This window comes from Cornus florida, unplaced genomic scaffold (assembly GCF_030987335.1).
Source record: "Cornus florida cultivar Cherokee Brave unplaced genomic scaffold, ASM3098733v1 CherokeeBrave_3.0.0_Hap2_Chr03, whole genome shotgun sequence".
NCBI classification, from domain to species: Eukaryota; Viridiplantae; Streptophyta; class Magnoliopsida; order Cornales; family Cornaceae; genus Cornus; species Cornus florida.
This window is the reverse complement of record NW_026775573.1, coordinates 71,962,902-71,985,235: the sequence shown is the minus strand read 5'-3', so window position 1 is coordinate 71,985,235 and position 22,334 is coordinate 71,962,902. Positions and strand designations below refer to the sequence as shown.

General features: G+C 36.7%; 2 protein-coding genes across 2 annotated transcripts; both read right to left on the bottom strand.

Annotated features, from left to right (window-relative positions):
• Nucleotides 1-11,976: 11,976 nt before the first annotated feature.
• Nucleotides 11,977-12,657, bottom strand: LOC132301732 (uncharacterized). The gene has a single exon (XM_059798961.1). The coding sequence runs from the start codon at nucleotides 12,655-12,657 to the stop codon at nucleotides 11,977-11,979; it is 681 nt and encodes a 226-aa protein (XP_059654944.1).
• A 1,437-nt stretch (nucleotides 12,658-14,094) lies between these two features.
• LOC132300760 (WD-40 repeat-containing protein MSI2-like) lies at nucleotides 14,095-20,440 on the bottom strand. Its single transcript, XM_059797992.1, has 6 exons — nucleotides 20,075-20,440; nucleotides 19,115-19,438; nucleotides 18,844-18,987; nucleotides 16,660-16,784; nucleotides 15,727-15,822; nucleotides 14,095-14,460 (listed from the first exon to the last, which is right to left on the bottom strand). Exons 1-6 carry the CDS (start codon nucleotides 20,384-20,386, stop codon nucleotides 14,253-14,255), a joined length of 1,209 nt encoding a protein of 402 aa, XP_059653975.1. The 5' UTR covers nucleotides 20,387-20,440; the 3' UTR covers nucleotides 14,095-14,252.
• Nucleotides 20,441-22,334: the final 1,894 nt, after the last annotated feature.

Genomic DNA, 22,334 nt, shown 5'->3' with positions numbered 1-22,334 from the left:
TGACCCACTCCCTTATTTTTCAGGTGTTCGTCAGTTCTAGGGTTAGAGCTTGGACATGCAGAGCAAATACAGACATTCGTTCCTCCGACTACGTAGGAATCTTTTCTATGTTTACCTTAAGTTTCTATTTTAGTTATTTTAGTTTCAATTGGGATTTTTAATAATAAGGGGTCCACTAGATGGATTCCCGAGTTGTAACTTATGGAGTTTTGGAGTTTGGTTTTAACAGATTTCATTGATTATATATTGAGGATTTCAATTAGTATCCTTCCAGCTTATTGTTATTATTTATTTCATCTTGTATTCTGTGTTCGGTTATATATTAATTGTTTGATATTTCCCTCGGGTTTGGGCCTGGGCCTGATCAACCAGTGTCTCGGATCCGAGGGGTATCACAAAAGGCCCATGTACACGTTCGTGTGGGCCCCATGCTTCCAAAGTCACAGATCTGTGACTATTTACATTTGTCGCACAGTTCGATTGATCGAACTTGTATCTCAAATCGATCTTGAGAGATCGATCGAACTCATGTCTCAGATCGATCGAAGTTGTGAGATCAATTTCACTTATTTTCGATCGTTCCAACTTTTGTGATCGATCTCACTTCTTTTTCTGATCGATCGAACTTCACAGATCTCACACACACACACTTCATTCATCATGCCTTATGTTCATGCTATCTCATATATGCCCAATGCCTTTGATATTCCACATTGGATGCATTTCATACTTACATTGTTTAGCATGTTTCATATCCTGCCACTTGCATAGATTCATGTCATATCTGTTTTGTCTATTTTTATTTGACATACATGTTTCTATATTGTGCTTAAAATTTCTTATTCTGGCACTAACTCCCATTGCAAGTTTTTCTTTTTCTTTTTGTAGGCCATGGTTAAGAGGAAAACCGTTGCCAACAGGCAACACGGGCCCCACCAACATATTAGACCACGTACAGAGGAGCCAGCAGAGCCTTCTCATGCACAGGAGGAGCCAGCACAGGCTACCCCACCTCAGTTACCATCCCATGAGGCTGAGGATGACCATATGCCATCCACCTCTACGGCTCATCCTTCATTTACTCCATCACCATCTCCACCACGTGCTGGAGCTGAGCATTCACTCGTACCAGCTCAGCCAGCTCAGGAGCGTGATAGGCCCGTGCCTAGATATGCGCATATGACGGTCGACCATAAGTCAGTGTTCGACACGGCATTTTTCTCCAGATCGGTGCTGACCTGATCTGCTTACCATGACATCATTCAGAGGGGCCTGGCAGCTATTCTTGCCCTAGTCACAGAGCCAGTCTACCCGTGACTGGTACGGTTGTTCTACCAGAACCTCCGACCATCCCCGCGTACCACAGCAGAGCTGGTCACTTCTGTAGATGGCCATCAAATCACCATCACAATGGACTCACTAGCCCGCTCTTGCCACTGCCCACACCGCTGTCCTCCAGATCTTCAGGACACATATCCAAGGCTATACAGGCCTTCTTACACCGATATGACGATCTTTCTTATAGGTCACCATGCCACTGGCGAGACCTTCGCCACCCAGACATTCCTTCCAAATGACCTGTGGTTCACTGATTTCGTGCTCTTCCAGAACATTTATATGGCAAGGCACAAGATTCAGAGGAGAGGGGATTATTTGACAGCCCTCTACGCCTTCTACACCGGGCACTGGGTGTCCATTCCCGCGCTCATCTAGGCGTGATGAGGAAGCTATATGACAAGTACATTAGCAAGGAGATGCCCGAACAGGCTAAGTCTCTTCCATTCAGCCACCTCATCACCCAAATTTTGATAGTCCAGTGCTACCCCATCCATCCTCGGGAGCACCCCGAAAGAGGTTCCTGTCACTTTCTGAAAAAGGACTGGACCAAGAGCTACAACACCATTATTACTAGACTGCAGGACCATGCAGTAGTGGCTGCAGAGGAGCTAGAGGCTGAGGAGGAGGCACAGGCAGAAGTAGAGGCTGCAGCAGCAGATCTCGCAGCGGACGACACACCAGTCGATCCAGCTACCGAGCATATAGATATTGACTTAGAGCGCCCTGCAGATGACACAGAGCAGTACTCTCCAGCTGGGTCGCCCATTCACGAGCAGGAGCAGACTCAGGAGTTTTCTTCTGACTCTTCTATGCCTAAGGCTCCAGATCTGACCCCTGGCTTTAGAGTACGCCTGCAGACTCTTGAGGATGTTGTTGTTGCCATACGAGCTAATCTTACAGTCCACAAAGCTGATTTTGCTGCCTTCCGCACGGATATCACGACTATGTTCCGAGATCTATCTAGAGATATCCGCGGAGCCTGACCTGCCCGTCCTACCTCATCCTCCTGAGTTCCCAGTTCCTTCTATCTCATGATCCCTCTTTCCTATTGATACTTTACTTTTATCACTGTACATTATTGTTTTTGTAGCCGGTCTGTCAGCTTAGATCTTTTAATGTACCAGTACTTTATTTTATATATATATATCTATTTTTATTATGGATGTAATATATTATATTCTCATATCTGTGTGTTTGACTTCATTAGGTGCATCACAGTGATTTCAGTGAGAGAGTGCTATCCGATTTTTAGGACCACCCTTATACATCTCTCATCTATTTATCTGTTTATCCCATTTACACTTGCATGTCCACTGTGCACTAATTATCCCATTTTGTTATCTGATGAGTTTATATAAGTGCCAATTTTCAGGACCACAGTTCATCCCAAGTTTGGGGGGGCCATGCCACCCACTTCGGATACTTCAGTCCCGATCATTCTATGCCTTAGTTGCACTGGTATACTCTTTCCTTTGTTCTCTTGCACATTAAGGACATTGTGCCATTTAAGTTCGGGGGGATTGATGCTTTACAGTATTAGTTTTAAAATTCAAAATTTTGAGCATGACTTGTGTATTTGAGGGATATTTCTATGATTGGTCCATATCTAGCTATGATTTTGATCTTTTGAGGACTATATTGCTTAAAATTTAAAAATTACTTGACTTGAGAGTCCAATACTCCTTGTATGCCTTATGGATGCCATTTAGGAGTAAATTTTTCGAAAGATTGATATCTTGCTTGCATTTGTGGTCCACATCATCTTGATTTTGTGATTGTTTTGAGATTCACTTTAGAATTCTACGCTAGCACAGACGCACACTAGCATTCATTTGTAGATACATGCTTTATTGATTATTGAATTGGTTATATCCCAATTGAGCTAGTAGTGCATTGAAAGCTTTCATTCTTGATAAAGGTGGATAACAACCCCTTTTCACTAAATAACCGGGATTCTAGCCTCATCAAGCACTGAACTTCTCGCACCAAAAGGTGGAGGGCCCAAACTCTAGGTTAATAATTGACAAAAAAAAAAAAAAAAAAAAAAAAAAAAAAAAAAAAAAAAAGAGCAAAAACAAGTGAGGACTTCTCCCAAAAGGTGAGAAGTGGGAAATGATTAGATGGAGGTTGTCTTGATTTGTAGCCTAGTTGATTTGAGCTTGTAAGTTCGTAGGAGTATTTGAATGCCTAATGCCCTAAAGCCGTCTGGTTTGGGAGTCATTGACCTAACGCTCGACCTCATGAATCACTAGAAAGCTTAATAGATCAACACATTACACCATGCTTCCATTTTTGAACCTATAAAAAAAAAAATTAAAAAAAAAAAAAATGAAATCGAGTGAAAAGAATAAGCGCACCTAGAACAATAAAGCTTTAATAAAAGGTCCACTTTTTGTCTTGATGATCGGTACTAGATTTGTGTGCTAATTTGAGGGTAAGGATGTGATTAATTCTTTAGTTGGCTAAGATAGCAACATATTTTATGCCGGTCCATTCAAAAAGGATTCTAGAGTTGTTTTGATTTTCATGATCATTTTCTTGATATGTGGAGGACCATATTTGCTTGCTTGATGTTGAGATTTTGAGAGATTATTTGGAAATGTTTGAAAAATTGCATACTTGAGGTAGTTTTCTCCCAATGCTTGTTTGCAATATTGATGCCTCTTTTGAAAGAATGAGCTTAATGTTTGTGGATACCATTTCTGGAAACCCTCACGAGACTTCACTCGTCCACTAGGGGTAACCTAGGGGTTTAAAAGGCTTGTTGCATATGCTAAGTGCAATCGTATTCCCTACGAAAGTGGCATTATCCATTTATTGTTTTCTAGTTCATAGTTGTATAGTTGTTCATTTCATTCCTTTACTTTCTAGTTCATTGCTAGGGACTAGCAATATTTAAGTTTGGGGGTGTGATGAGCGCTGAAAAGTGCGTATTTAAACCCCTTAAGCTTAGGCATTCTAGTACCTTTATCTATCTTACTTTACCATTTTAGATTGATTTCGTATTATTTCCATTTTCAGGCACTTATCCCAAAAATAGGCTAACTCAACCAAATAAGAGCTTAATTGAAGCAATTCTGGGATTAAACAAAGAAATGAGCAAAGTGGAGAAAGAAGAAAGCAAATGAAGCCAAAGGTGGGAAGCAACAAAGTTCCATTGATCCAAGTTTAAGGTTCGATCGATCGAACACTGATCGATCTCAGCACTTCAAGATAGATCCAAGCCTTGACCCAAAGCAAGAAGTCCAAAGTTCGATCGATCCAACACCACCCTTCGATCGATCGAACACTTTTATCCTTATTCAAATGATTAATCTTATCCACAGCTATACCACCCACTAACCACTTTTGTCCTTTTCCCAAAAATATCTCCCAAAATATCTCGGATTTGTCTTTTCCTAAAAAGCTTAACCAGTTGGATCGATCCAGCCTCAGTTTGATGGATCTCAGTAAGTTCGATTAATCCAAGTCCAAGGTTCGATCGATCGAACTTCTTTCAGTGCGAAAAAGTTAAATTTACAGCTTGTTCAATCCGTCCTCTATCCAATCATTAGAGAATATTCTTTGCACGACCCCAGCTCATTTTGTGTGCCACTTAACCTACCTATAAAAGGATTATGAAGCACTTTTTGAGACATATACAATTCTAGGGTTTATTCTCTTGGAGGGCAAGTTTAGAGAAGGAGGAGGCTAAAGACACCATTGGAGACTCTTCATCAACCAAGGAGCAAATCTCTTCCTTGGAGTTAGCCCTTGAGGGTTGGAGCAACATCACCATGAGTGGCTAGACATCCTCTTGGGGCTAGAGTTAGCCCCAAGCATGCTTTCTATATCTTAATCTTGTGTATTATTGAGGGATTAGTATTATAATTAATGTTTTGACACTTTAATATATATAGATCTTGTTTATTCAATGATTTATGTGGTTTAATGCTTCCAATTGATCATTTCATTCTATCCATATGTCTATGTATGCTAGAATAGATATTCATGTGCTTCTCTCTAGATTTTGTGTTATTGATGCATGTCTATGTGTATTGATGCTATAGATTTAGAGATTGTCAAAACATAGTGCTTAAAGGAATACTCTTGTGATTCTCTTGATGGTTCATACTTATTCCTTGATGGATTATGCCTCTCCCCTAGTTTATTTTCATGCTAGTAGTGTAGATGTAGTGTAGTTGTAGTGTAGTGTTAAATGGGAGGACAATCCATGCTTGTTGTTTGATGATCCAAGCTTTTGAATGCAAGTAGCATATGTCTCTAACATTGTATTATATTTGGATTGTGAGCTTAATGAAAGGATTAATGACTTGTTTTGATCTATTGTGTTTTTCACATGTTGTTTAGACAATATATGCTTCATTGCTTAGATATATTATTCCTTTCACATGATGTTTAGACAATACATACTTAACTAGTCATCCTTGCTTGTTGAATCAACCATACACACACACACACACACACACACACCAATATTGCAACACACCATTTGCCCTCATTAGTCACTTGTCAATGGTACAGAAATGCATTGCTTGGTGGTGATCTCTAAACCCCAAGACTCTTCTCTCTCTTACTTACTCTTAATTGCATTCTTTTGTTATTACTTAATTCAATCTAGTTGTTCTCTAATCAACCAACCAACCAATTGTTTAATCACTCGACCTACTAGCCCTAATAGAAATTCCACGACATTGTTCGATCCTCACAATCCCTTGGGACGATCCCCACTCGCCCTAACTATATTTTTAGTAAAGGTAATAGTGGCTTCTATAAATGTAAAACTCTTGGCCCTCACCTTAATACACACTCTTAAGCTTGACGGTAGTGCAGCAGACCGGTCAATGATGATAGCGGCGATGGCTGAGGGGTTCATCCGGCAGCGATTATGTATGTGTGTGTATATATACATACATATAGAGAGAAAGGGAGAAAGGTTTGGGTTTGATCTAAGGGTATTTAAGTCAATTAAAATATCAATTTTATATCAAAGGGTAATAAAGTCAATTCACCATTATTAGGGTCTCTTTGTCCATTTTTCAAACTTGAAGGGGTGTCATTGTCCAAAAAATGGGTAACTTTCATCTGTGTGTCATTTTGCCAAACCTCATGGAGTATGGTTGCACATTACCCTTAAGTTTATGTGTGGCACTTTCAGGACTAAGCCAAGATTTTTGTAAGTACATGGACCGTGAAACTAGAACTGAATGAGACTGCAACTCTAGCAATTTGCGCATTCTCTTGCTTGTCACAGTTGCTCTAAAACATAAGAGTAGAAAATCATCTCTATTCTATAATAATAGATGTCACGGTGGTAGTTCACCGTTAGGGTTTGTTGAAAAGGAAAGATTTGGTAGTAATACTACCAAATATTATTAGCTGTAAATATAATATTTGGAGAATATTTTCTGTAAATAAAATATTGGTCAAATGCTGTAAAATAGGAAATTATTAAATAGGCCAGCTAGGTATGTACGTGTATTCTTTCCTATAAAAAGAACCTGTGTAAACTCGTGAATTGTGTGCTAATATAGAGAAAAAGGTTTTTCTATTTTTCTTTCCTTTATAGTTTATATGGTATCAGAGCCACCCTAAGAAAAAACAAAAAAAAAAAAAAAAAAAAAAAAAAAAAAAAAAAAACACCCTAATTTTCTTTTCTGCACAATTTCTTCACTGATCAGCCATGTCAGATGGTTCCTCCATGTCATCCTCGCCTATCACAACCCAGTCAACAAATCCGACAAACCAAGCCCCCAGTATCGATTCTCACTCAGTTCAGATCACCAATATTCGCCTTAATGGTGACAATTATTGACGGTGGTCCCAGTCCGTTCGGATGTACATCAGAGGGCGAGGAAAGATCGGGTACCTGACGGGAGACAAGAAGGCACTAGCATCGGAGGACCCAACGTACGTGACCTGGGATGCAGAAAATTCAATGGTGATGACTTGGCTTGTGAACTCCATGGATGAGGATATTAGCTCCAACTATATGTGCTACTCAATCACCAAGTATTTCAATTCATTAAAGCGCATTTGGCTGGACATGGATCTATTCAATGATTATGAATGGAAATCCACTGAAGATGCCAATCACTACAAACGAACCGTGGAGGCTCTTCGTATTTACAAATTTCTTACTGGGCTCAACGTGGAATTTGATGAAGTACGAGGACGGATCATTGGCATGACTCCACTTCCTCCAATTGGTGAAGTGTTTGTTGAGGTTCGAAGAGAAGAGAGCCACAGACATGTAATGTTGGGGAAGAAGACTACCAGCGGACCTGTTGAAAGTTCTGCCCTTATTATTGTCGAGACTGCTGCTAATAAAGCAGTCAATTTTTAGCGAAAACCTGAAGAAAAGCCACGGGTTTGGTGCGACTTTTGCAACAAACCACGCCATACTTGAGAGAACTACCGGAAAATCCACGGAAAACCAGCGAATTGGAAGAGTAGCAAGCCTGGTGACAGAAATAGGCGTGCGGTTCCTACTGCCAATGAAGCTAAGACAAGTCCCTTAAGCAAGGAGCAGATGGATCACCTTCTGAAACTGCTGAAATTTAATTCATCGTCTGGTATTCCTAATGTTTTTCTTGCATAAACAGGTAGTGCACTTAATGCCCTTTCTTGTTGTTTAAATTATACTCCATGGATCATCGATTCTGGAGCCTCTGATCATATGACCAGCCTTTCCAATCTTTTTAGCACTTACTCACCATGTTCTGGTCTTGAAAAAATTAGAATTGCAGATGGTAGTTTCTCACCTCTTGCAGGAAAAGGTTTGATAAAATTATCTGAGAATTTAAATCTTAAAAATTTTCTCCATGTCCCTAAACTAGCCTGTAACCTTTTGTCTGTGAGAAAACAAACTAAAGAATCTAATTGTCGTGTAATTTTCTGTGATTCTTACTGTGAATTTCAGGACCGGAGCTCAAGGAAGAAAATTGGCAGTGCTAAGATAATAGATGGACTTTACTACTTTGATAGGGACTTTTCCAGTAATAAAAAGGCTCAGGGCCTTAGTAGTGTTAGTTCTAACTCTATTTATGAACAAATAATGTTTTGGCATTTAAGACTAGGACATCCTAGCTTTCCATATCTTAAACATTTGTTTCCTACTTTATTTAAAGGTTTGGATTGTTCATCATTCTATTATGAAAGTTGTTGCTTATCTAAGAGTCATCGTACTACTTATTTACCAAAACCTTATACTTCTTCAAAACCATTTTATTTAATACATAGTGATGTTTGGGGACCTTCAAGAGTCACTACTATCTCTAGGAAAAAATGGTTTGTTACTTTTATAGATGATCATACCCGTTTATGTTGGGTTTATTTGATGAATGAAAAGTCTAAGGTTGGAAAAAATTTTAAGAATTTTTACACAATGGTTGAAACTCAGTTTCAAGCAAAAATTAGTATTTTTCACACCGATAATGGAACCGAGTATTTTAATGAAATTTTGGGGAGTTTTTTTAAAGAAAAGGGTATTCATCATCGGTCTACGTGTGTGGATACCCTTCAACAAAATGAAATTGCTGAAAGAAAAAATAAACATTTACTTGAAGTGGCTTGTGTTATAATGTTTTCAATGAATGTTCCAAAATATCTTTGGGGGGAAGCTGTTTTAACAGCTTCGTATTTGATTAATAGAATGCCTTCATGTGTTTTAAAATATAGCACGCCATTAGAATGTTTCAAAAGAACGTTTCCATTATCAAGGATATACTCGGATTTACCTCTAAAGGTTTTTGGCTGCATAGCTTTTGTTCATATACCCAATAATACTCAGTCCAAACTTGATCCTTGAGCTGAAAATTGTGTTTTCATAGGGTATGCTTCTAATCAAAAGGGATATAAGTGCTACAATCCCCAAACAAGAAATTTTTATGTAAGTATGGATGTCTCTTTCTTTGAAAATAAATCGTACTTTCCCAAAAATTCTCTTCTGGGGGAGAATGAGGTGATAGAAGAAAATTTTTGGGATTTATCTCCTACTCTTTACCAAATGTGATTTTGACTCCTTCACCACCTCATCCTACTGTTATTCCCAAAATTCAAAGTCAAGAACAATGTGATAAAACCAATGAAAACAATGAAGAGAATCCTAGTCATATAGTGCTAAACATTATTGTATCTGAAACAGGGGAAGAATCACTACAACCGGGCACAAAAGTTCCCACTACTGAGCCTCTGGTTTATACTCGGAGAATACTTCATCAAAAGAGTCAAAGTCAGCCTATTCCTCTTGGAATTGATTAATCTCAATCTTCGGGAACTGAACTTCCAGATATCATCGGTAATTCTGATCCTAACTTATCTTCAGTTCCTATTGCTTTTCCTACTCAAGAACCATTAGACCTTGATATTCCTATAGCTGTTAGGAAAGGTATTCAAATCAAATTTCCAAATCCAAAATATCCCATTGCCAAATACCTTTCTTATGAAAAACTCTCTCATACTCATAGGGCTTTTGCCTCAAAAATCTCACACTTGTTTGTCCCGAGAAACATTTAGGAAGCTCTTGATGATACGAATTGGAAGTTAGCAGTGATGGAAGAGATGAATGCTCTTAGAAGAAGTGGTATTTGGGAGATAGTTGATTTACCTAAGGAGAAAAGAACAGTAGGCTGCAAGTGGGTCTTTACGGTGAAATGTAAAGCTGATGGTAGCATAGAGAGGTACAAGGCAAGATTAGTAGCAAAAGGATTCACCCAGACCTATGGAATTGATTATCAAGAAACTTTTGCTCCTGTAGCCAAGATAAACTTAATCAGAATTTTGTTATCTTTGGCTGTGAATTTTAGCTGGCCATTACACCAGTTAGATGTAAAAAATGCCTTTTTAAATGGAGATCTTGAGGAGGAGGTCTTTATGAATCTACCACCTGAGTTTGAGGGAAAATTGGGACCTAATAAAGTCTGTAAACTGAAGAAATCTTTATATGGTCTCAAACAGTCCCCGAGAGCTTGGTTTGAGAGATTTGGGAGAGTTATGAAGAATTGTGGCTACTGTCAGAGCCAAGCTGACCATACCATGTTCTACAAACACAGTAGAGAAGGTAAGGTTGCAGTGTTAATTGTCTATGTGAATGATATAGTCTTGACAGGTAATGACAATGAAGAATTGGAGAGACTAAAAAAGAGACTTGCAGCTGACTTTGAGATCAAGGATTTGGGTGCATTAAAATACTTTCTTGGAATGGAGTTTGCTAGATCCAAAGAAGGTATATTTGTGAATCAACGTAAATATGTTCATGATTTACTTAGTGAGATAGGTCTGCTAAGATATAAACCAGCCGAGACACCCATTGAGCCCAACCTTAAACTGCAGCATTCTAAAGATGAAGAAGTCCTGAATAGAAAGCAGTATCAAAGACTTGTTGGAAGACTTATTTACTTGTCACATACACGTCTAGATATAGCTTTTGCAGTCAGCATGGTTAGCCAGTTCATGCATTCACCTGGACGAGAACACTTTGATGCAGTCTACAGAATTCTTAGATACCTAAAGGGGACCCCTGGAAGAGGTCTATTGTTAAAAAACCGTGGGCATTTGCAAGTTGAAGCCTACACTAACGTTGATTGGGTTGGGTGTGCTATAGATAGACGGTCAACTTCTGGCTACTGCACCTTTGTTGGAGGTAACCTTGTCACCTGGCGGAGTAAAAAACAGAATGTAGTAGCGAGAAGCAGCGCAGAGGCCGAGTTTAGATCAGTTGCTCATGGAATTTGTGAGGTGTTATGAATTAAGAGACTATTGGATGAATTAAAGGTCTTTAATCCATTGCCTATGAAATTGTACTGTGACAATAAAGCTGCTATTTCGATCGCTCACAATCCAGTGCTTCATGACAGAACAAAGCACGTGGAGGTAGACAAACACTTCATCAAGGAAAAGCTCGAAAATGGATTAATCTGTATGACATACATTCCTACTACCGAGCAAGTTGCAGATGTGCTTACAAAGGGACTTCCTACAAGATAGTTCGACCGACTAATTGGCAAGCTGGCTATGGAGGATATCTTCAAACCAGTTTAAGGGGGAGTGTTGAAAAGGAAAGATTTGGTAGTAATACTACCAAATATTATTAGCTGTAAATATAATATTTGGAGAATATTTTCTGTAAATAGAATATTGGTCAAATGCTGTAAAATAAGAAATTATTAAATAGGTCAGCTAGGTATGTATGTATGTGTATTCTCTCCTATAAAGAGAACCTGTATAAACTCGTGAATTGTGTGCTAATACAGAGTAAAATGTTTTTCTATTTTTCTTTCCTTTATAGTTTATAGGGTTTTAAGTGGACTGGTTTTGTACTTCACCGCTGCATATATTGTACTCCGGTAAAACACTATTGTTTCTGTCAAGACATAGGTAAATGATGGAAGTAGGATGGTCTCAGATGCCGAACATCATTCTTTGGAAAACTTCTGTTGTAAATCATATAGCTAACAAGGACATACCAAGTATTGGGGGTAACAAGATTAATTGGAATGTCATTTCAATGAAAAGAATTTTATTGAAAAAATAATATACTTACAATACAATCAATCAATCACATATAATAGGAATACAAATACAAAGTAATTTGTTAACAATCAATCTTCTTCAAAAAAAACAGTTTCTTTCTGGCAATTAAGTTGGCGGCATCTCATAGCGGCACAGGGGGCAGCAATTCCTCTTCTTCAACCATTGAAGAATGCAATCTACATGATACATGTGCAAACAGGGCAAACGAGCAACGTCCATCTCAAATTCGAATTTCTCCAAACATATGGCACACATGGGTATCTCTTCTGTGCAATTCATCGAACACGTAGAGGGTGGACACAAGTGCTGAAATCTCAGTTTTTCCAAGCCCTTAACATCGACCTCCTCCATTGACTGGTACGTCTCCACTAGAACACGAACCACAATCACCGGTACGGCACCACAGGTGGTACAAACTTGACATGCCGGCATAGTTCCACAAGCACGACATCCATCTGTGCCTAACGTCCGGCGAGCGAAAGACATGATGTCGTCGATCATATGGTTGTTGCTGTCATCTATGGAGATATCCATGAGAGAGACCAAACGACATATGTATTGACGCATTATGTCTTGCACGTGATCCTCCGATGACATTAGGTGCAAAGTCGACGCCGTGAAATATTCTTTGGTCTCGATCTGATACCCTCCTCCGCCGACGGAATCAGCGTTGAATACACGTTCATCAACGCAAAATTTGATGAGAAGCAAATTAGGGTGCGATTTCTTGCCAAGTTTTGCAGCGTCTCGATCAACCTGCCATGCGTAACTGGTTCGGCTTGACATGTTAATTCAATGATCGGTGAGTTCAATTTGCAGCGATTGGGGGGAGATATATAGAGAGATATTAGGGTTTCTTGCAGCGATTGAGGGTGATATATAGAAAGAGAGACCTGCGTTTGCTCTTAGATGACCGTTCACTTGAAAAAGATTGGGGCTGTAGACTCTGTAAATGCCACCCACAACGGTTATATTAGGGAGGATTTTAGAGAAAAACAAACGGTTATGGGTTTTGGGTGGTTTTTGAATTTGGAAGATAAGTACTTCAGTTGCATATTGACATATATAATATTAATTATATGAATTTAGGACTCTGAGAAAAATATATATATATATGAATTTAGGACATAAAAATATGAAAATTATGTGGTGACTAAATTTTCTTATTTAATTAATTGCAGTATTCTTAAATTCTACGCATTAATTATTTTATTGAAACCCAACACTTCTGTATAGATACAACCATGGCTTCACAAAAATTTGAATCATAATAAGTAAATAAATAAATTTCAACCTAATAAAAATTAAAATTACATGTATGTATTTCAAGACTCCGTCTATGTTGAAAACTAGATCCGGAATTATAATTAAAAAACATTCGTTGATAAGAATTTGAGAGCGGTACTCATTAAGAAAAATTTAAGTCATACAAAATGAGAATCGGAGCGAGAGCGCATGCGGAACATAAGAAATAGAGCGCATAGAAACTTTTACTTGGAATATATAAGTCATTCACACAAATAAGATCAGACTTGGTTCATCCAAAATTTGGATTATGTCGGCGAGATTTCTCTATGTCCAGAAAAATGGCACATAATGCAAGAAGTTTAGAATGCTCTAGTATAATATAACAACTGTAGAATATATTAAAATACCATTCAAAAAATTCAGGTCTAAGACATACATTATTTATTTAGTTTCACACTACCCATCAACTGAATGAAATTGGTTAGTATCAAAATGTTTTTTTTTTATTTTATTTTGAGATTTTCTTCGAGGAAATAATAGATTATTGGCTAATACTCAATTTCATCTAAATGAACGTGTGGTGAAACAGAAACACTCCATGGTTTGAAAGCAGCCATTGGAAGTAAGAGAATTTCATGGCTCAAAAATGTACAATTCCAAAATGGAGATAGAAGATCCTTGATATTTATCCAAGATTTTTGGTGGAATGGCTCCTCTTCTACAACCCTATGGTTATAGGATCAGAAGACAGTTTGAGAATGGGTCCTCTTCTACAATCCTATAGTTACATGATCAAATTATGGAAAAGGAGACTCGAGTATAGGCACAGTTCTGCTCAGGTAGATGGACGCTCTATAACTAGGCCACCGGGTAATGCCTGATCGCAAGACAATTTGACATTTCCAAAAGACGCTAATATTAGTGAGGTTCATCAGCTTATAATAATCTCACCTGAGTTTGCACTAACTTTGAACATTTTAATTAATTGTGTTTAAAGGAAAAATAACTATCATTTAATAAGTAAAAATTTCTTCTAAGTCACAGAATTTTGGTGCATACATAATGCTATCATCAATAATAAATCTCATCTTGAAGAAGAGATTGCCTTCAAGCTCGTGACCAGTACTAGAAGTTTAGCATTGCATTTCATAATCATCCCGATAAATACTTTCAGCCATTTGCCAGACTTGAAGAGCATTGTCTTCAGCGACACTCGAGATGACCCATGGCTCATTCTTGTTCCAGGAGAAATCAGATATCTTCGCTTTGTGACCACCATGAGAAAAGAGAAGCTCGGGTGGACCATCTTCGGCTTCTCCTTCCAGCTGCTCATCTCCAATCCTAAAGGCATTAACACATCAGTTAGATGAGGGAAACTTACGATATCATGTCAAATGAACAATTAAATTCAAATACTCAAGGATGGCAGGAGATGAAGATTAGCATGAAGTATGTAAATTAAACAACACAAAATGCAAATCAATAGCCCGGATTTACGAATTTGTCCCCTATAATATAACACCCACTTTATCTCTTTCATCCCAACAGTCAACTTCCAATGGCTCCAAAATAGACCATAATGCCTCAGTAGCTAACAGTAGAAAAAAGAAACTTTCGGAATCTAATAAGAAGCATTCCGGCCCTGAAAAATAATCCAATTTTTTTTTTTATTTTCTCACTCATCTATTAAAACTAAGGGCTACTGGTTAGTGCACTAGCAAAATGCACGGTTCGATTCGTGGTAGCAGCCACTTTGCGCAAATAATGTGTTATGAAAAAAAAATCGAATAGGAGTTTATGAGAATAAAGAGAAAATTAATGACAAGAAAATAAATAGCATACGCACAAACGAGACAAGGATTTATACGTGGTTCACCCTCGCAAATAGGGTTACGTCCACAGGCGATGATGATTCGTATCAGTATAAAGAAGAAGATTACAAACTGAAGAACGTTTTGGTTCTTTCTCACAATAATCTCTCTTCTCACTCCACTCACTCACCAACAAAGAAGACTCACTCAACACTCAAGAAATACCCTAAATAGTATATGGTTTACACAAAGAGAAAAACCCACGCAAATACAAACTTCAACTCTCTTTTGAAGATTGTACACACAAAAAAATTTTCTCACACACACAAAACCAATATACTCTCCTGATCCGAATATTGTCTTACTCTTGGATGCCTCTCAAATGTCTTTCATCAAATGTGTGCAAGGCTATATAGAGCCCAAAAAATACTTGGTGTCCAAGTATATTTCACAGCTTCCTTTGGAAGCCAAATGACACTTGCTGCCCAAGAATTTCGAAGCTTCCTTTGGAAGCTACACCATCACACTTTTGTAGCCATTAAGATTTTTGCCATGTCATAAATAAATTTTAGACAAATTTCTAACATAATGCCAAAAATTAGGTCTCTCTCTACTCCACCCCTTCCGGAACCCTCTACCCTCTATCAATGGGACTGGATAAGGAACCTTTCTACTCATCTTTTTAACACTTGAATGGAGCATAAAGCAATATATGATTTTAACACGAGAAATGAAAGAAGAGCAAATAGATCAAATGATGAACAAATTCTAGCAGCCATTTCTTGGTGTGAAATACCTGCTAAGGTCCCAAACCATCAATCTTCTGTCATCAGCGGACGAGGCCAACACAGTTTCATGATTAGGATCCCATTCTACCTGGAATACCTCCTCCCTGTCAACAAAAAATTTATAACAAATAAAAATAAAAATAATAATCCCAGTAGGCAATGCAATTAGTAAGTCAATAGATCTGCAGTCCTGATAGATTTTAAAACTTGACAACTTGTAGAATGCCAAAGGGGAAAAGAAATTTTGTTTCTTCCACGAAACTATATCCCAAAAGACCAAGAAAAGAGTAGTTACCATAACAAAAAAACTTACAAATTACAATTAGAATGAGCAAGTATATGGACCCAACACATTTCTTTCACAAGTCTTATCTTACATTTCTTAGCCTTCCTTCAGGCTTCAGGTTAGATCATGGTTTCATTTCAAAACACTTGGTTCACATGTTGATTCTGAAACCTAAATGAAAAAACGTCACTGCTGAGCATGTCTTTGCAGCAGAAGTCACAATCGAACCAGAGGGCTAGCTTCTCACATTTCAAACCAATTGAAGTCATTTCAGACTTATCATTTTGTTTACATATATATATATATATATATATATATATATATATATATATATATTGTGCATATAATATATACATATATAACCATATTATTTAACTTTGTAGATGAGTGCTGTACTTAATTTAGACAGTGCATATCTAAATATACAGATGCACAAAATATATAATTAAACAAGCAAATTTAATTTAGTTTGTCAAATGTTGAACTCAAATTAAATTAGTGCAAACTTAAGGTGGTGTAGTCAGAGCCTGAAGGCAATTCACTTTCAAAACCCCAAATTTATTCTCTGTTTTTTTTTTTTTTTTACCTTCCAAAAAAAAGTCATAATTTCTCATGGTATTAGTTTTAAAATCTACTTGAAGAGCAAAGGGCATACATGTGACTGCTCAAAGCATGCAGTGGAGATGCTAACTTCCGCATATCGAACAGACCAACAGTAGTATCTGAAGATGCCGTGGCCAGAATCCATTCATTAAATGGATTAAATGACAGATAGTTCACCTGGGATTGGCAAAGAGAAAAGTTATTAGTAACATAAGGCATAACAAGACCATAGAAGTTTCCCACACAGAAATTGGAAACAACTTGAACGGCAGGGACTAGAGAGGCTTTAAAAGGCTTGACAATGGACTTCGTTTCACTTTGCTAGTAAATATTTTAGACATAAAATAAATAAAAGAAGAAGAAACGGAGCAGGGCTTCTTAAACCAAATTACAAATTCCTGTTTTTGTTTCTAAAGTTACAAACGGCAGCTCCCTTCTATTTAGGTAATTCCAAGTGGAAAACACCACAATATATTTAAAAATTAAACAGATGAAAATGACCATTAGTCAAGTTCCCATAAACCATAAATATATAGAGGAAAACGAATTAGCCATACAAATTATCTTTCCCAAAACTTTCACTATGCAACATACATATAATGGTATATCTATTACTTTCAAAGTTAGCATCCGAAGATGTATCTTTGAGCTACTTGTCTCTTGCTTATGAACCAAATTTTACATAACTAGCAATAAAAAAAGGCTAGCCCATTGCAGGGACCATGCGGCAGCACAAGTACAGTGGCATAGCTATGTTGAGACCAGTGGGAGCAATTTCCCCCACTAGAATTTTCAGTTATTTATATTTTATATATACAAAATTTGAAAATTCCTAAATTGCCACCACTGAACTTTTAAAAATTTCACAGAAGACCTTAAAAAAACTGTCAAAATTCAAAAAGACTCTTCATTTTCTAACTCATTTGTCTAACAAAATTTTCAAGGTTAAAAAACCCATGTCTTTTCCTCCTTCATGGATCTCACAAAATTTTTAAGAATCAAAAAAAAAAAAAACCCATCATTTACAATTTATTTTTTTTTTTGGTTCAAAATTTCTTATCACATTATTGTTAATGTTTGCCCCCACTCAAGTAGATTTCTGGCTCCGCCACTGCCCAAGTAGGCGACTTTTAAAAGCATGAAACATGAGAAGAATTCTTATTAAATTTAAACCAAAAACTGTAGCAGAGGTTAACATGCTTGTGTTAGAAATTGGTTTGGGCCCATGGGTGCCCAACAAAACACAAATATGGTACAATCAGACAAATCCTATAAAACATTAGCGGAAAACTAGGTAAACAAAGATTAGTATAAGTCTTTATTTTAATGGCTAGCTACACAAAACATAAGGAAAACCTGTTTAATTTCTCAGAGAAACTGGCTTATGATAAAGAATAAAGAATTTCTTGATTTTGGCAAATTTAAAGCTATGTTTTAATTTTCTTTCCCTACAAATAAGGGATATTGCACAACTGACTACATCAAGATAGCAACACAATAAAGGGGCTAATAATGAATACCCTATCCATTGATTGTGTGGTTGAAAATAGAAATCTTCAAACAACTTCTTTTTCAAGCCATCTTGTCAGGCAATAACATAGTCCTATTTGAAGTGTTACAATCAATTGAAGCAACTAAAAGGGACTAAACTCATCCAAAAATGATCAGTAGAAAATCAAACTTCATACCTCTTTATTGACACTGAACTTAATTCGAGTTTTTAATGGACAGTAAAGGTGTAATAATTTTTTTTCTTTAGTTTAAGTGTGCTGTTAGTCAATGATGTATATAGGTTGTCGTCACACCATTCCAATAATTATTATTTTCTATTTAGGGTTTTCTATAATAAGTTTAATCTCATCCACTTAAGCAAAAAAGGAAAAGGAGTTTAATCTGATTCCCTTGATGCTCATTCATCTCATCATCCTAACATACTTATATTATGTGAAAATGAATTACATAAAGTTGAAGACAGAAAGATGATATCTACAATATCCAGTTAGAAACATCATGTTTACTGCTTATAAATTCTATGACACATAAATCATTGCTGTTAGTACATCAACTAACAAGGAAATTTTAATCAAATGAACTTTAGAACAAAACAAGTTAGATCATAATAAAGAAGCTTATACATAACTTAGCATCAAAAAATATTTGGATGCAAAAAAAAATTGATTTGATGCATGAAAGTGACACAATCATACAAATGAAATAATGCTGAAAATTACTTCACCTCTTTCTCATGAGCTTGGACTGAATGTTGGGGTTTGTTTGTCCGCAAGTCCCAAATCATTAGCCAACAATCATCACCCACGGACCCAAATAAATTTTCATTCTTTAAATGCCACGAAACATCCTCAACCACACTTTTATGATCCTGAAGTCAAAATCTTGAGTAATCAATTTAAGTGTACAATGATTACAGAGACTCACTCTTCCATATAAAAAGTTAGCTCCAAAACAATTATGACTAACACAAAATGAAAACTTAACTATCAAATTACCTCATAAACATGCATGGAATCAAGAACTTTATCTTGGGGCATTGTAGACACATCCCACAAACATATTTTGCAATCATTTGAACCACTCAAAAGGTAGCCCTCTTTAAAGGGGCTCCACGACAACCCATACCCTTCTTTTTCGTGACCCCTCAATTTCAAATCAGGAGCGCAAGATCCCCCTTGGTGCTTCATTGGCTGTTTGTTACAGTCAAATACATACACTTCACAACCACTAGTCTTTGCCGCAACAACAGATGGCTTCTGAGGCATACATCGTGCTCTATTCAATTCTCCATCAATATAAATCTTTTGCATTATCTCCACCTATTCAAAATATTAAGAAAAAACTAAAAGTTTCACTTTGTAATCACACACAAACATATACATATATGTATACATACATGCTTACGCATACAATCAAGTTCATACATATAGAGGTACATATGACACACTCATCCATCAATGTGTATATTTTGTGTTGCCTCTGTTACTTGATGTGTACTTCCAAGTGTATTAATTTCAAAAAGATATACACACACATATAACCATAAGCACACACTTCTCTTTACAATTTACAAACGATATATATATATATATGTTTGCCATGAATTTATAACTTATTTGGTTTGTAATTTTGTCAAGCATATGGTGTTTATACACACCTAGAGAGTGAGATGTAAACAAAAGATACACAGAACGTATATACATAAATATATATATATATGTATCTATGCACAAGCATAAGCAATCACATCTTTTAAAAGTTATCGCTTGTGTTTATTTCCTCTACCCACAAATGTACAAGTATAACGAATTCACTTTGTAATTTCATCGATCAGATGGTGTTCATACACGCCCAAAGAGTGAAACCCACAAAACATATATATATATATATATACACACACACAAACAAAGATACACAGATATAAATAAACACATATATAAATGCAGCTTACGGACCTTGGGAATTTTAGGGTTTGTTTCAGGTGCCATGAGCTGGTGAGAGATGGGAAGGTGAGCATCGGCTACCATGAGGAAGTTGGGGAAATCGTCGGATGTATGGGTCCCAAGTATCAGCTTGTGAACGGAGAAGCAATCGTCGCCGTCGGATTGTTGTGGAGGCGATGGAAGCCACTGGACGGTGAGGGATGGCCACTCGAGGGCGTGAGAAATGATGAGATCGTACAAGAATGGGCTGTTCTTCTTCCACACCGTGAACTCCTCCTCCACCACCTGATCTCCAGCACCCCCAGCCTCTTCTTCCCCTCCCATCTCTCTCTGTCTCTCTCTCTCTTCTGGTTTCCCGCCAAAAAACACTTCTCTAGGCGGGCGACTGGGGTGATTGATTATATATATACCGCGAAAGGAAGACAGACGGGTAGGTATTGTCTGCTAGCCCAAAGTATGGACTTGGGCCTATAGAAATCTAGTCTGATAGGTTCAGAAAGGTAGGCTCTTAAAGCCCGGAGGATCAGGGCTTTATGGGCCAACCCCTCCCAATGAAACCCAGTGCAATATAGAGCATAAAACTAAAGCCCAGAGTATTTGGCAATGTATTGCATGTACTAAAACCCAGTGCAATAGTATATTACTAAAGCCCAGAGTAATATATATTGCCAAATGTCAAGTACATGGTTACCTGTGTAATTTATGAGAAATTATTGGATGGTCCTGATCCATTTAATACTTTGTGGATTAATCAAATAAAAGCTTGTGTCAAGATTTCTTTGTAATATATTAATATTATCTTGGGAGGTCATTTTTTCAATCTGAGAATCTAGATTTAACTGATCCATCAAATGTCAATAGACCATGTCCATCTAATTTTATCATAATTTACCCTTTTATGTTACAATGGTTTCCCTTTTAAATTGGTTATAAAAGCATGTTATAAAGCCCAGTGCAATATATATTTCTAAAATCTTTCAATATATATATATATATATTTCTAAAGGCATGTATTAAGAAAGTACACAATATTTTGGGGTATTTTGACATTTGATACCGCTCCCAATAAAAACTCTATGTTTTTCTTAATAACAGAGAAGTGTGGAGGTTTCAAGAGAATGGAGAGTTTTAATTAGGAAAGGTACCACATATCAAATATATAGAGGTGTTGTATACTGGTCTCCAAAATAGGTATTGGGTATCTCAGGGTACCAATAATATAATACCATGTACCCGGCAAATGATAAATTGCCCTTTCCAATTCTCACACTGGGGAAAGGAGTCTTTCGTTGGTTGGGTACCAATTAGCTATTATCCCCAAGATATTAAAAATTAAAAATAAAAAATCCACGATAGCATACTCATTGAGCGGTTAGAATCTGTTTGGCAACCGCTTCTGCTTTGTAGTTTTGTTTTGACCTAAAATCAAAAGCAATGTTTCTCCTTTTGAGTGTTTTGAATATTGTTCCGAAACTTGTTTGATAATCACTATTTGTTATAAAATTTTTGGAAGCAAAAACATATAAACATGTTTAGTAACGTTTTGAAATTCAGAAGCAAAAATATGAAAACATGTTCGGTAACGTCCATACTTCGAAAGCAAAAATATGAAAACATGTTTGGTAACCGTGTTGAAAATATTAGAAGCCAAAAAAAAAAACATGTGTGGTAATGACTGTTTCTATTTTTGTATTTTATTACTTATTTATTTAAAAATAATAATAAATAATACAATTTAAAAAATTTCTGTCATTGGCTGGAAAAAATTGTAGAATTTTTTTTTCTTTATTTCAATAACACTTTTTTTGCATATGGTATATTATTTGAACAACCAACAAAAATTTGTATCATATCTTTCATTGAGTACAAATTCACTTACAAGTGTAAATGTAAAGGTACTGGACTTTAGTACAAATGCACTTTCAAGTATTTATATATGTAAAGGTGGATTTCTTTCCAATGAAGTTTGAAACTTATAAAAAAAAAATTATAAGTAGACAAAGTGTGCATTGTTTTCCAATTTAAAAGTTTATAATGATCTTTGTATCATTGGTATTATACATAAAACTGTAAATATGAAATAAAAGTTTGAATAATCATCTTTTAAAAAACTGAAAACTAGAATGCTGCAAATAACATGTAAAAATAAGACAATGCTGATAAAATATTTAAAACCAACCAAAATTGACAACTTGCAGTCCCATAACACAGCTTCTACAACTTGGAACTTCATATGCAAATCACAAGTACATAATAGATACAAGTTGAAGTT